At 39.8% G+C, this 16,933-nt stretch overlaps 1 protein-coding gene across 1 annotated transcript; it reads left to right on the top strand.

Annotated features, from left to right (window-relative positions):
• Positions 1-428: 428 nt before the first annotated feature.
• LOC131254919 (probable LRR receptor-like serine/threonine-protein kinase At3g47570) lies at positions 429-5,573 on the top strand. Its single transcript, XM_058255621.1, has 3 exons — positions 429-3,099; positions 5,131-5,340; positions 5,425-5,573. Exons 1-3 carry the CDS (start codon positions 429-431, stop codon positions 5,571-5,573), a joined length of 3,030 nt encoding a protein of 1,009 aa, XP_058111604.1.
• The last annotated feature ends 11,360 nt before the right edge of the window (positions 5,574-16,933 follow it).

Raw genomic sequence — 16,933 nt, 5'->3', positions numbered from 1 at the left:
GTCAATCCCCACTGCTTCCTTTGGTGTGGTCCAATTAAGGCTTTAATCTTCCTATTTGTTGGGTTCGTGCCCGAAAATGATATTTCAAAATGGATGGACGGTATGGATAAAATATATACATCACGGTGGGCTCGGCAGAGCCCCTGACAGGACCGTCCGTCCCCAGCACGTACCGGTGGGGGTATTACTGAATCGGCGTCCCTTTCGGACACCGACCTGATTCGGTATTATTTTATTATTATTATTATTATTTTTTAATGGTAAAGTGGAACCAACCAAAATCATCCGAAATAATATGGTAATCTGGGACCCACCAAAATCATCTGATCATTTTTTTATAAGTAGACTCCTCCTCAAGTCATAAGGGCTCAGAATCCACTCCATATTTGTCTCCTCGCTTTGGCTTTCCTTCATTCACAGACACTGTTATGGAGATCCCACCTACGACCCTATTGGCATTTTGGTCATTTCTCCTTGTCTCTTCCACTCACGTTCCATGCTTCTTCGCATCATCCGCTCACTTCTCCAACGAAACCGATCACCTTGCTTTGCTCCACTTTAAAGATCTGATAACCGACGGTCCTCTCCATTCCTTGAGCTCATGGAACCATACTCTCCACTTCTGCCGCTGGCAAGGAGTCACGTGCCGTGGTCGCCACCATCCTCAAAGGGTCACTGCCTTGATCCTCACAAACAAGAACTTGGTGGGCGCCATTTCTCCCTTCATAGGGAACCTCACCTTCCTCAGAAGAATCGATCTCGCAGACAACAGCTTCAGCGGACCGATTCCTGAACAGATGGGCCAGTTGTTCCGCTTGCGGTTTCTCCGTCTGCGCAATAACACACTCACCGGAGAAATTCCAACAAATGTGACCCACTGTTCGAAACTCGAAGTCCTTTATCTTTGGAAGAATCGGTTGGCAGGGAGGATTCCAACTGAGATTGGCTCACTATCGAGACTCACTGAATTGTATCTTGGTGAGAACAATCTTACAGGAAGCATCCCACTTTCACTTGGAAACCTTTCGTCTCTCTCTTTCCTTGATCTCACTAGAAACAATCTGGATGGCCGCATACCAGATGACCTTGGTCGGTTGGCAAGCTTAGAAGGGTTTCTTATTAGAGAAAATGAACTGTCAGGTATGATTCCACCCCAGCTATACAATCTCTCCTCCATTAAGTTTTTGGACGTGGGATATAACAGATTGCATGGAAACCTTCCTCCTAACTTAGGCCTCACTCTTCCTAATCTCCTAAAGCTTTACGCCGGAGGAAACCAATTCACAGGACCCATACCAATATCATTATCCAACGCTTCAGGACTCGTAGATATTGACCTTGGTAACAATAGCTTTAGCGGATCTGTACCTACGAATTTTGGAAGCCTCAAGGGTCTGTCCGAGTTACTTTTGTGGGGTAATAAACTTGGAATTGGAAAATCTCAAGACTTGATTTTTCTCGATTCTTTGACCAATTGCAGTAGCTTACGAGTGCTGCAGATATCCAGTAATCATCTCAGCGGTGTGCTGCCCGACTCCATTTCTAATATTTCGACCCAACTGACTTGGCTAAGTTTGGGAAGTAACAAGATATTCGGAAGCATCCCATCTGGGATTCAGAATCTTGTCGACCTAACAGTACTGGATTTGGGGAATAACTTTTTAACAGGTACTATTCCCATTGGTATTGGGAAGCTTAACAACGCAAGAAAGCTTTGGTTTCATGCAAATGAATTATCAGGGCAAATTGCGCCTTCCTTAGGCAACATCTCCCAATTGTTGGTACTCAGTTTATATGAAAACAATCTATCGGGGAGCATACCTTCAACTATTGGTAATTGCATAAACCTGCAATTCATATACCTCGACGGTAATAAGTTCAGCAGTAGCTTACCCAGACAACTTTTCATCTTTCCATCTTTGATTGAACTTTACATTGGAAATAACTCTTTTACCGATAGTTTGCCAATTGAAGTTGGTAACTTGAAAACTCTCTCGACATTGAGTGTTTCAGATAACAAATTGTCAGGAGAAATTCCAATCTCGCTAGGCGATTGTCTCAGCTTAGAGAATCTCTGGTTGGATGGAAACTTCTTTCAAGAACCAATTCCTCCAACATTTAGTACTCTAAGAGGCCTTCGATCCCTGGATCTTTCACGCAACAACCTTTCTGGGGAGATTCCAAAATATCTGGGGAAGCTTGCTCTAGAGTCTCTAAATCTATCCTTTAATAATTTTGAGGGTGAATTACCTAAACAAGGGGTCTTTGGAAATGCCAGTCAAGTTTCAGTGCTCGGAAATAATAAGCTTTGTGGGGGTATTCCAGAATTAAATTTGCCTCAATGCTCTAGCCAAGCTTCCAAGAAACAGAGAAAGTATCTTGCATCAAAAGTCAAAATCTCAGTTGTTGTTGTTGTCCTGTGCCTTATGTTAGTATCATGTATCTTTGCCACTCTTTATTGGGTAAGAAAGTCAAGAAGGAAACCTGTTGATGTGCCTTCTGCGGAGGATCCTTTCGTCACCATGTCTTATACGGAACTCTTTAAAGCAACAGATGGCTTCTCTTCTGCCAATTTGGTCGGCACCGGAAGTTTTGGCGCTGTATATAAAGGGGCTCTAGATCGTGATGGAACTATGGTAGCAGTGAAAGTCTTCAATCTTCAACAACAAGGAGCTCTGAGGAGCTTCATGGCTGAATGCGAAGCCTTGAAAAACATTAGGCATCGGAATCTTGTTAAGATCTTAACTTGCTGTGTAAGCATTGATTTTAAGGGCAATGATTTTAAAGCTCTAGTTTACGAGTACATGCCCAATGAAAGTCTAGACAAGTGGTTGCACAAAGATGGTCATGAGCAGCTTGGAAGGAACTTGAAGTTTACTCAAATGCTAAACATAGCAATTGATGTGGCTTCTGCACTGGATTATCTGCATAATCATTGCCAAACGCCAATCATTCATCGAGATTTAAAGCCAAGCAATATTCTTCTTGATGATGACATGATTGCTCGTGTGGGTGATTTCGGGCTAGCCAGGTTCTTACCTGAGGTTGCTCAAACTAGCTTGGTTGGAATCAAGGGATCTGTTGGATACATCGCTCCAGGTAACAATTTTGTCTATTACCTTATCTACTTTCTTGTATATGAATACATAAATATGAAAACAAACGCACACCCACCTATTCTGGCTATTTCCTTCACTGGAGACTGATATGCATATGAAATCTATTCTAACCAACGGATGCATTAGTTCATGTTAGGCCCAAGGTCCAAAAATCAGGCTGGTCTTGATTTAGGTGAGCCATTCCAAGGGAAGCAACTGGGGAGAGGGATGCCCACCATTGTTTTATGGCCCACCGTGAAATCCACTCCGATCATTATAGATGCATCATCCCAAGTAAGATTCAGGGCCAAAAATCAGGCTAACCTATGATTTAAGTGGGCTACATCAAACTAAAAGTAAGGAGAGAGGACAACCCTTAATTTTTACAGGGTCCACTACCATGGTAATATGAAATCAACTCCAACCATTAGCTTGCACACTAAAATAATGCCCGAGGCTCAAAAATCAGACCCATCCGTGATTCAGGTGAGCCATACGAATTGAAACAGTTCGGAAGGTGAGTGTGTCCCTGTGTATTATTTCAAATTGTGTGGTCTGCCTAAATCATGCAAGGGGATGTTTTTTGAGCCCTGGTGTGAAATACGGTGACAAACCTTGTGATCCAGGTGGATTTCAAATAAGCATCCAATCCGTGCAATAGATTGGCCCCATCACAAGGATTGCCTCATGAAAAAATCAACCATCAAATAATTGAGCAAGTCTATTTATCAATGGATGGTCATTGTTTTTTTTTTTTTTTATAGATGTGATCCACCTTATGGGTAGATGGAGTTGATTTTCGCAGTGCAAATGATCCTCATGGTGGGCCTAACCTATTGGATTGGTTGGATGTCACATTCACTTAATAGGTTGTAGGTTATTCGTTGGGTAGAGCATAACTTGTGGTCCAACCAGTTGGACATGAAACATTTTCTCTACACACACCCCCAAAAGGTGAGACCACACCCCTAGTAATTGTATGGATAAAATGGTATTCTAGCCCCCTACATATCTCTACACTAATCTACTTGGGTGTGTGGGACAAGGTAATCCCAGCATGAAGACAATCTTGCGCAAAAGTAAGCCTCATCCATTCATATGAGCACTTTTAAGAGGTATACCAAATATACTAATTCAAAGCATACATGTGGTTGGAGTATCTCACGCTCATGCTCACTTCTCTGGGTTCTCATATGGATGGATTCTCTTGGTGATGCATGTACCATAAAAGTACACATGCGATCATGGTATGCATGATAAAATCATAGCCATCCATGAGTTGGGACCACTTCAAATATATGCACTAGGATAAGATTATGCTTCTCCGTTGAATAGGTAGATTTGTGTACGTTGATCAACCACATGTACCTTGAACATGAAACAGTATTCATGGTTTTCTAAGCTTCTAAATTTTCCCATAAGTGTTGCTGATTAATAGAACTTTTTATTGTATTGGCATGGTATTTTTATACTGGGTCCCACTTGTTGAATGGTTTAGATTTTTATAGGCCCCCACAAATGACTAATGCCTATTCATTATGTGGGTTGGCCTGATCATTCTTGTGATCAAGTAGGCCACCTCATGTACATTGAATGTGGAAAACTGGTAAATCTTACCAAACTGATTTTATCTAGTTTCGAATCCTGAAAGAATAACCTCAGATGTAAAGGATATACCCAACAAGGTCTAGATAGACAAAGCAATACTTACTTGCACCCCACATTAATCACACCATAGTAAGATATAAAGAATTATTTCTTATAATGTCTTTAGTTAAGATATGTGTTACACAAAAATCATAACAATAAGTCTTTTGTTTAGTTGATGATTGACATGCTGAGTTCTTTCACTTTAGTAATTCTTGAACAATTTTGAATATCTTTGTAAGCACTTACAAGTTCATAGCAAACCAATTGATGTTAGAAATTTAGATCTTTAGAATAGAAAAAAATGCTAATTACTTGTTTAAATAGAATATTATTTGTATCTAAATGGTCACTTACATTCTAATATGAGATGTATAAATTACAGAATATGCAATAGGCAGTAAAGCATCTACACAGGGAGATGTTTATAGCTATGGAATCCTTCTATTGGAGATGATCACTGGAAAGGGGCCAACTGATGACATGTTTATGGACAGTCTAAGCCTTCATCATTTCGCTAAGTTGGCTTTGCCGAAACGAGTAATGGAGATTGTTGAGCCACGATTGCTTAAAGAATACACTGAAGTTACTCAAGGCAATGGAAATCATATCAATACAAGAAATAAAATGCATGAATGCTTGATTTCAATGGTCAAAATTGGTGTGTTGTGCTCTTCAGAGTCTCCAAGGGAACGAATGTGCATGAAAGATGTGGCTTCAGAAATGCATACAATCAAGAACCAGTATCTCGGGGTCAGGATTCATAGAGACATCCAAGTTAGATCACAAATATTAGATGGAGGTTTGTCTTACCTCAGTCATTACTAAGTTATTATTAGTAGTTATGTTGAGAAATATTTTCAGACAAAGTTACTTTGTTGATTACGTTTCTAAATAAGCTCTGGATATATTTAGTCATGGGTTAAGAGCGTACTTGTATTCATATTGGATATATCAAAAGATGTTTCTTTTTCTTTATTTTATATTATACTAGACAATGAATTTAATATGAAAAAGACATTATCATATTATAATAAGAAGAATATTGGGTTACTAAGATGTTTAATTGTTAATATATTTTATGAAAAGTTTTAAAATTGATGATTCAATAGTAAGAAATTAGTTTAGATGTTGGACTGCCAACTTATTATTAGTCAATCAGTGCTTTCATGCAGGCATGGTGTCCTCACTTACTCGACCTTTTCTTACTCTCCTTTAGCATTTGTTTGATTGATGTGCGATTTTACTTAGATGAGATAATGCATATAACTTAAAGTCACCACTAGCCAAATGAGGGTTACAATCTAGGGTTTCCTAGATATCGTAGAATAACACTTATAGGTTAGGAAATCATAAGACTCCCTATTGGAGTTCTGGCACTTATCTTACACACACTATAATCTAATCCTAGCCATAACAAATCCAGATCAACCTTAGGTATTAAAAATTTAGATCTAACACAATAGTTAATTTATTCACTTTGTGGAAGTATGTTCAACAAAGATAAAACAATCAAATAAACAATAACCAATAAAGTAATTACATAATGCATAAGATAATTAATGTAGAAAATCCATGCGGGAAACAATTATGGCACAAAACGATAGAAATCTACTATAATTAAAAGCAATAGAGTTTACACCACTCATCTTCTTCGATTACAGTAGAAACCCAATATCCCTTTACAATGCGCACTTAGAAAGAATCTAGCCCCTTGAAAAATATCCATTCTCATGCCCTTACAAATGTAGAAAATTGACTCACCACACAAAACTCTTGCCCTTAGAGACAAAGCACTCGTATAATCTAAGCCCTAATCGAAAATGGATTTAAATAGCACGATTTGTACTAATCTGTGTAACCTGTTAGTTGGACCGAATGGGACCTTCGGTCAAACCGAAATAAACCAACTCATATATTTTGGTGAAACTGAAAATATGTAAATCTTCATAGCGAGAAAACTAAGAAAATTTTCCTAATTCGGTTTGTAAGACTCGTATCTTAGTCCATACCATTCCATAAGTTTCCGCGACCTCCCTGTCGAATTCTGGCAACCCTTGACCTATATCTAACGTTTGCACGCGATCCTAAGCCCAGTTCTACAAACCAGAGTCGACTCAACCCAAGACTTGTACCCTAGTGACCACGTCGTTGCCGCGGTTCGATGCCGCGTCTCGCACACTGAGGAGATGTGGGCCCACATTCAGTTTGAAGAAAACACCATGCGTCGCAAAACCTAAGGGAATCTCTATCAAATGTCACATCCATTAATCAATCAATACCATTAAAAGTTAAGTACATGTCAAGTACACCATCACCTCACACCCATCCCCAAGCAACCTCATAAGTCAAAAAGTTCTTACACACCCCATATCCTTCTTACACCATCTATCCCTAAAGTTAAAAAGTTCTTACACACCCATCACTCACCACATCCATCACTCCATCACCCATCTCTCTCTCTCTCTCTATAACCTTCTCTCTCTCATTCTCAAACCATTTTTCTAAGCAACCCAAAAGACCACACGTCCAGGCTCTTTCAACCTCCAAGAGAGCTTTGTGTGTGGCCCACTTCCTACCCTCTCATCTCCTACCTTAACCATCAAAACTCCATCTCTTCCGTTGGGATCGAAGCTGAGGAGCAAAGGAAGCCAAGGGAGCAAGAAGAAGTGGACGGTGAGTGATCTTGGACCTACATTTTTAGTCTTTTTTATATTTATCTTTTGTGATCTAAGGGCCCAAATATGGTGGGACCCACTTGATGTATGCTTGTATGCAAGACGGGCCCATAGTGGCGGGGCCCCTCCATCATCGCCGATCTCTCTCCTCTCTCTCTCTCTTTCTCTCTCTCTCTCTCTCGATCGATAATTATGGCCTACCATGAAGTATATATTTTATCCATGCCATTCACCTTCACGGGACCCACTTGATGGATGAGTTGGATCTACACTGTCCAGCCCATTACCGGGCCTGGACGAAAGGAAAAGCACAAATATTAGATTGATCTAATCAGGTGGGCCACGTCCATGTGGGACCCACCATGATGCCATGTTATATCCATGCCGTCCAGCGTCCCTGGACGCTAGACGTGGTAGCAGTGAAGTGTGGACAGACGTGGGGTGTGGTAGCAGTGAAGTGTGGACTGATAGTGGGTGTAATAACAGTGAAGTGTGTGCTGATAGTGGGGTCCATGGGACCCATCCACGTCCTTCATCCCCTTCAATGGGCCACACCATAGTGTATGTGTTTTATCTAAACCGTCCACTGCCCCTTGACAGTGGGACCCATGTCCATGTGGGGCCCTCCTTGATATATTCATCCACACCCAATCCATAGCCAAAGAGGTAGACTAGGTGAAAGATACCTTGTTTCAACGCTGAGGTCTTGGCATTGATTCCCTTGTACGAGTGGCTAACAGTGAAGTGTGGACAGATGGTGGGGTCCATGGGACCCACCCACGTTGTCCATCCATTTAGGTGGGCCACACCACAATGTATATGTTATCCAAACCATCCACTGTCCTTGGACGGTGGGACCCACGTCTGTGTGGGGCCCTTCTTGATGTATGTTATTCACTCCCCAAGTATAGGGTTGTGATGTAGTAATAAACTCGGTTAGACCGAGGTCGAATCCCAAGGGACTGAAACCTGTACGTAATCTGAAATTAAATAGAAGTAGAACTAGACTAAGATGAAATCTAAATCGATTGTAATTTGAGGAATAATGGTGAATTACTTATTTAAAACCTAAGGAATTCAGAGGAAGGAAACTAGGGATTCGGAGGATCCACTTGTAGAGATCAGGGAGATCTATAGTCGATTCATGAACTCAACTGGACTTCGAGTCCCATCTTCATTCAGTTGGAAGATATAACTTGCAAATCAAATCTGAACGTCTTTTGATCTAGTTTTAGAGAGATAAGATTGAAGTAAATTAGAATCGATTCCACCACAAAACTATGCCCATGAGACAAAGCAAATAACAGAATTAAACCAATCTACTTCAATCTGAGAGATGTATGAACGGTAGGAAGGATGCCGTCATCTAACTATGCCCAGGAGACGATAGTAAACAACAGAGCTTCCTGACTTCATAATTACAAGAGGAAAAAGAAATACTCAAGCTATCGCAGATCTATTGTAATTTCAGTCACAACAAACCATTAACAACTAAAGGCATTCCTTAGTAATTAAACTAGAATCAAATCAGTTCATAACATGAATCAAACCAGTAGAACACTACCCATTACACCACAAGCTTTACCTCTTAGCCCTAGCTAAGAGGTTAGCTAACCACTGACATGATCAACTAATTCTAAAAAGAAAAGAAAAGAAAAGAAAAACAGAAAAATAAAAAAAACTCTCTATTGCATTCACGTCCATAATCGGATCCCCCTCTAAATCTGAATGCCTTCTCCCCATGTCCAAAACCTTCTTTTATAGCTGCTGGAGGCGGTGGAGGGCTGGTGCAGTAGTTGTTGCAGCCATAGCGAAAGCTTTTTCGCAGTCAAGTTCGGAGCTTCAAAACTCCCTACTTTCCTCACTCAATTTTCAAAGAAACATCGTTCCTTAGGACGTTTTTGAGCCCTCCACATGATGGACGGTTCAGATCTGCCATATGATGAAGATGGTGGGCCACAACCGCCTGAAAAAGTTATTTTTCAAGGATTTGCGAAAGCTTTCACACTCCTTCGCTGTCGTGATCGGTGGGCCCCACGGAGGTATTTTCAGGGAAATTCACCCCGTCGATTGCATTCATGACAAAATTTCAGTCAAGAATGGATGGTTTTGAACATCCATTGACGTGGCCCAGAAAAGAAATCACAAGAAAAATAATTTTGAATGTCACAGAACCGCTTGTTTGTGGCCTCTATATCGCACACGTGTGCACGCATGGGTGTATCGCACACGTCATCCCTCGAATTTTCCGTACGTGTGATGTGAGGGTCTCATAGAGGTCTGCAAAAACGGCCAGCGGCTGTTTGTTGCGCAGCTGAAAATGGCAAGTGCCATTTCTGTTTTGGAAACTGGTCAGGCGCGGGCGGGCGTTGTTTGGATTTGGAAGGCGGCGTGGTGCTCTGCGTACATACAATGTACATGATATACATGCACCATATGCAGAGCTTACTATGATGCTTATCAGAAATCTGCACCGTCCATCCTTTTTCTCATATTCTTTAAGCCATCAAGGACAATTTTGAAGCATATCCAGATAGCATGTGGGCCTCACTTAGTGAATTAAGGGGTTGATCTGTCCGTTGGCCCACTTCCAAAGATCTTCAATTGCTAAAATTTAATATATACGGTTAATTTATGGCCCCCATCACATGTAAGAAGTCTTGTGTCAATCGGATGGTGGGAACCATGTGATCTTGCATTCTGGATCAATTTCGGGCCACATGAGCTTTAGTTTCTCGATTTTCCTGGATATCTGGCGTGCACTTCCATCGATCTTGGTCCCCTGGAGTCCGTCCCTTGCCTTGGTGATTCTAGAGCGTCAATTCTATGCATTTAGCATCTTTTTCAGTCCAAGCTCGTAAATACACCCTGCATCACAAGCATGATTAAAATGAACCATTAAGCAGTGTCATGTTCGTAAATCCAGGTAGTAACTGGGGTCTAATATGCAATATTTGACTCTCAACACAACCCCCAACCAGCATTTTGCTAGTCCCGAGTAAAGTATGCGAAAAATAAGTTGAGATTTACGAGACAATTCTTGTGAAACCGAGTGATATTTTGAAAAATGATTTAGATACGAAAAATCTAAGATTCATGAATGTTGGGCATAATTCTCTCCTAGACTCAAGCACATGGTAAACTTCATAATTAAGTTCAAAGTATTAGTCCATCAATTAGAACAATTTTAAACATTGAATTCCATGAATGTATAGTCTAATCTCAACTTATTAACATTAAAATTCACTTCTCTATTTTAAGATATTATTGGTAACCAATAAGAGAATTCATGATAACCAAAACTTACCTCACACATCATCTTTTCATTCTTTTAATTTTTAATTTTTTCATTAAAAGTAACGCCAATAAGGGGAATCAAATCCTCACCTATAGGGAGCAAACCTATGGTAAAGACTGTACACCCAACCCTTTTTCACATATCATCCACGGGGAATCGAATCCTCACTTATAGGGAGCAAACCTATGGTAAAGACCGTTCGCCCAATCCATTCAATTTTCTCAGGTTGGTTCCTTTCATGTTTAGTGATTACCAAGTTAATTCTTCAATATCGACTGAAATCTCAATGTGTAAGCGAGATGTGACATGTGAAATCATGATTCAAACAATGTTTAAAACTTCTAATTATGGATTGATAATTCGAACTCAACCGTGGAATCTATCAGACAGCTAAATCCAAGAGTTGTAAATCACCAACATTCTATATCTTATACTTCCCAAATCACGACTATCTTTCAAAATCACTTCGATTTCACACGAAAGTCTAGAAAAAGTTGAAAATTTTTCACAAATTTTACTCAAGACAAAGAAAACACTGATTAGGACACCTAATCTCCCACCCCTAACCTAAAATCTACATTGTCCTCAATGTAAAAGATATGAGCATGCAATGTACATGTGACAATGAAATTGAAAGAGAAGTGATGGAGAGATAGTACCTGGACGAAGGGCTCAAGAAGCTTTTTCCAAAGATATATCAGCGTGAGAGCGGGTCAGCACAAGAGAGAAAAAAAACAACTATCCTAAAATAACGTAGAAAGCAAACTAACCTAATGGCATAAAACCGTCTATCCTAGAACAACATAAAGCAAACTACCCTAGTCCTATGAAAATAAGGAAAAACTACTCGATCATACCGCAAGGTTCCTCTTTTAGCCAATATCTTGATAAGTGTCTCAGTAGGTTTCTCAACAAGATCATCCAAAAGCCCTTTTTGCAATAGGCTTGGATGCCTTGGAGCATGGCGTTCCAGAGAAACTTATGTACCTCATCAAAAATTTATTGTCCGCCAGAGGTACCCGGAGTATATACGATTCACCTGTGACAGAAGAAGTTTCGGTGTTATTATCCCATGGTGAATCAGAGACTACAAGTAAATAAAGTTCAGAAAATTTTGCAAGAAGTGATGTAGTCGTGACACATTCCGAAGTTTTAGACCTCAGTTCAATTTTCAGCTTCTCCTCCCTTAATGGTAAACAGTTAGGTTCTGGGGAAGGAGCTTCAGAGTAAGGGTTCTCTCGGTCAGTGATGACTACCGAGATGTTGTCTTGTAAAGCATCCACTTTGCCTTTTATCATGGGATCGTTTAAATCTGTAAAGTGTGCCAAACAATCATTCAAAGAGTTGGGAAGTTCAGCTAAGTGTGACTTATTTTCCGCATTGGAGCTCGTGATGATCTGTCCAAGGAATCCATTATCCTTGAAAGTGGACGGATGTATGCTCTCTTACTCTAGTCCTACACAGAAAGATTGAAAATCAATAGGGGAAGCATCGATGTGATCACTTTGTTCATTGAAAATACTCAATCGAGGCATTGAATTGTCAAACGTGTACAACTCAGATGGTGGCCTCAACTGGGTGGTTTCAAATTCCAAGGTCGTAGCGGGCAAGTTGTCTTTCTCTCAAATCACATCATCATTCGATTCAGAGGAGTGATCCAAACATGTTTCATAAGAGTTAGAAGGGTCGGTTGTGGTTGTAAGGCGCTCATCCTCCACTTTTAAATTAGACATGTCAGGTGAAGTGAGTGGCTCATTATGACCAACCACTTCGTGTACGACTTGATCATTGACCTGGACCAAACTTGAGATTGATTCTAGGGGAATTTGGGTTGTACGTTCATAATAGTCATCCCAATATGCATCATTGTCTAATTCCCTTCAGTAGTGCATACTCGGGATGGGATCACTTTCCTCACATTCCATTCCTGAATTAGGTTGAGGTTCAAATAAATTAACATTTACCTCATCATTGAAATCCTGTGTGTCATGTGAGGGATGTGTGTCATCATCACTGTATTTGAAAGATACCCATGTCTCTTGACCATTCCTTTGGACCGTCATCAAGATCGACTCATCGGGAAAGTGAACCATATGCTCATTAATGGAATCCAACTCCTCATTCTAAATTCCATATTTCTTCAAAAGCAAGTGAGGATCACTTTCCTCACACTGTATTTCTGGATTGGATTGTAGTTGGGATGAGCGAGCTTCCTTTATCCTATCGAGGCGCGAATTGAGTGCTTCCATTGCTTTTCTAATTTCTACAAGACACTCCATGCTATGCTGAAATGAATTCTCTTGGATTGTTTTTGGTTGGTTCTTAAAGGTAGGGTATCCAAGAGAATAATTGTTACAACATGTTATTGGTTCATCTTTCCAGTTTTGATGGTTCCACGGGTTATAGTCATATGAATCATAGGTGGGAGAGTCTGATGGTTGGTAATATATATTATCACTCATAATATAATCAAGCATTGTTTTCTTTTTATCGGATGGATGATAATAATTCTCACTCCCATAGTTATGATAATCCCAACACTCATGCACTGTTTTGTTAATCCGTGGGGTGTAATTGTTCTCTTGCATATGATCATGTAAGGACTTCTTAACCGGTAGATCTTTATATTCTGGTCAGTTCTCAATGATAGCTTCAGAAAAGTTTTGAGACATTGGTTGATTTCTATCATAATCATCATCCTAATATAGGTTATTCTTCTCAGCATATTGATGTTCCCACTCGTGCATATACATGATGAAACCTTAACTCTGAAGTTAATCCTAAGAAAAACAAAAGAAAAGATCCTAAAGCAGTATGGAAAGTGAGAGGAGGAGAAGTTAGAAAGAAGTTACCAGATTGGAGGTTCCTAACTTAAAAACCTACAAAACAAAATAAAACAAGTTAGTTTCTAAAATAAAAAATCTAAATATAGAAAGATCCTAAAAAGAAAAATAGAAAGAAAACTAGTTTCTAAAAAGGGAAATAACTAACCTACTTTCTAAAAACAAAAGGGGAAAGTTCTAAACATAAAGTTAGAAAGTTCTAAATCATAAATCCTAATCCTAAAATAAAAAGTAAGGCTAGTTTCTAAAAGGGAACAAAAAAAAATTTCTAAAATAAATGAAAGCCTAAAAATAGAAAATTTCTAAAAATAGAAAGTTAGTTTCTAAAAAGGAAATCTAGAATAAGAAAGTTTCCAAAACTAAAATCCTAATTCTAAAAATAGAAAAAGTAGAGAAATTAGAAAGGAATTACCAAATTAAAAGTTTATGTTAGGATCCTACAAAACAGGAAAACAAATTAATTTCTAAAAATAGAAAAGATTCTAACCTAAAATTAGAAAATCCTAATCCTAAACTAATCCTAAAACTAGTTAATCTCAGAAAAACGTAACCGTCAGTCCCCGGCAACGGTGCCAAAAACTTGTTCGCTCCCCAAGTATAGGGTTGTGATGTAGTAATAAACTCGGTGAGACCGAGGTCGAATCCCAAGGGACTGAAACCTGTACGTAATCTGAAATTAAATAGAAGTAGAACTAGACTAAGATGAAATCTAAATCGATTGTAATTTGAGGAATAATGGTGAATTACTTATTTAAAACCTAAGGAATTTAGAGGAAGGAAACTAGGGATTCAGAGGATCCACTTTTAGAGATCAGGGAGATCTACGATCGATTTATGAACTCAACTGGACTTCGAGTCCCATCTTCATCCAGTTGGAAGATATAACCTGCAAATCAAATCTGAACGTCTTTTGATCTAGTTTTAGAGAGATAAGATTGAAGTAAATTAGAATGGATTCCACCACAAAACCATGACCATGAGATAAAGCAAACAACAGAATTAAACCAATCTACTTCAATCTGAGAGATGCATGAACGGTAGGAAGGATGTCGTCATCTAACCATGCCCAGGAGATGATAATAAACAATAGAGCTTCCTGACTTCATAATCACAACAAGAAAAAGAAATACTCAAGCCATCGCAGATCTATTGTAATTTCAGTCACAACAAACCATTAACAACTAAAGGCATTCCTTAGTAATCAAACTAGAATCAAATCAGTTCATAACATGAATCAAACCAGTAGAACACTACCCATCACACCACAAGCTTCACCTCTTAGCCCTATATAAGAGGTTAACTAACCATTGACATGATCAACTAATTCTAAAAAGAAAATAAAAGAAAAACAGAAAAATAAAAAAAAACTCTCTTGCATTCACATCCACAATCGGATCCCCCTCCAGATCTGAATGCCTTCTCGCCACATCCAAAACCTTCTTTTATAGTTGCTGGAGGCGGTGGAGGGCTGTGGCAGCCATAATGAAAGCTTTTTCGCAGTCAAGTTCAGAGCTTCAAAACTCCCTACTTTCCTCACTTAATTTCCAAAGAAACACCATCCCTTAGGATGTTTTTGAGCCCTCTACATGATGGACAGTTCAGATATGCCATATGATGAAAGATGGTGGGCCACAACCGCTTGGAAAAGTCAGTTTTCGTGGATCTGTGAAAGCTTTCACACTCCTTCGCTGTAGTGATTGGTGGGCCCCACGGAGGTGTTTTCAGGAAAATTCACCCCGTCCATTGCATTCATGATGAAATTTCAGTCAAGAATGGATGGTTTTGAACATCCATTGACGAGGCCCAGAGAAGAAATCACAATAAAAATAATTTTAAACATCGTAAAACCGCCTGTTTGTGGCCTCTGTATCGCACACGTGTGCACGCATGGGTGTATCGCACACATCACCCGTCTGATTTTTCGTACGGGTGACGTGTGGGTCCCACAGAGGTCTGTAAAAAGGGCCAGCGGCCATTCGTTGCGCAGTTGAAAGTGGCAAGTGCCATTTCTATTTTGAAAACTAGTCAGACGCGGGCGAGCGCTGTTTGGATTTAGAAGGCGGCGTGGTGCTCGGCGTACATACAATGTAAATGATATACATGCACCATATGCAGGGCCTACTATGATGCTTATCAGAAATTTGCATCGTCAATCCTTTTTCTCATATTCTTTAAGCCGTCAAGGATAATTTTGAAGCATATCCAGATAGCATGTGGGCCCCACTTAGTGAATTAAGGGGTTGATCTGTCCGTTGTCCCACTTTTAGAGATCTTCAATTGCTGAAATTTAATATGTACGGTTAATTTAGGGTCCCCATCACATGTAAGAAGTCTTGCGTCAATCGGATGGTGGCAACCATGTGATCTTGCATTCTAGACCAATTTCGGGCCACATGAGCTTCAGTTTCTCAATTTTTCTGAATTTTTAGCGTGCACTTCCATTGATCTTGGTCCCCTGGAGTCCGTCTCTTGCCTTGGTGATTCTAGAGCGTCAATTCTATACATTTAACATCTTTTTCAGTCTAAGCTCGTAAATACACCCTGCATCATAAACACGATTAAAATGAACCGTTAAGCAGTGTCATGTTCGTAAATTCAGGTAGTAACTAGGGTCTAATATGCAATATTTGACCCTTAACATATGTGACTGTCCAGGCTGTCCAAAGGCCTGGACGTTACATTGATATAATATATATATATATATTATTATATTATATATTATATATTTTATATATTATATATTTTATATATACGTGAGGGTGGGCCCTACTGGGACCCACCTCTACCTATTTTAAGACTGCACACTGCACATGCAGCAGCTACCTAGCTGCTCTATTTAATGACTGTATGGTCTGTGGGACCTGCTGCACGTGTGGATGAAATCCACACCATCCGCTATGTAGACCCCACCGCTAGCTACTGGATGGATGGCAACATGTTCCGTGGGTCCCACTTGTTCCATCCACGCTGTCTATTTATGGGACCCACCATGATACATGTGTTGTATCCAAACTGTCCAACCATTTGTGAGATCATTTTTGGCAGGTAAATGAGTGAGATCCAAACTTCAATTGAACCCCACCATTTGCAATAATAATGAGGTACAGTGACATCCACCGTTTAAAACTTTTAGGAGCCACAGTGGTTCTCACCCAAGCTGATATTTGGTTTTCACTTCATCTATCTCTATGCTAACTTATGAATAGGTTGGATCTCAAAATACATAAGGGTGGGCCCGATTTGGTATACATTTGGCCCATTAGGTGGCCAATTTGATATACATGAAGCCTATTCGACTTGGCCCATTTTGGTCGGCTCATTTGAATCGACCCATTTTGGTTAGCACATTTGAATCGGCCTATTTGAATC

This window comes from Magnolia sinica, chromosome 9 (genome assembly GCF_029962835.1).
Source record: "Magnolia sinica isolate HGM2019 chromosome 9, MsV1, whole genome shotgun sequence".
In the NCBI taxonomy this organism is placed as follows: domain Eukaryota; kingdom Viridiplantae; phylum Streptophyta; class Magnoliopsida; order Magnoliales; family Magnoliaceae; genus Magnolia; species Magnolia sinica.
The sequence above is the reverse complement of the archived record's forward strand: the minus strand, read 5'-3'. Positions and strand labels throughout refer to the sequence as shown.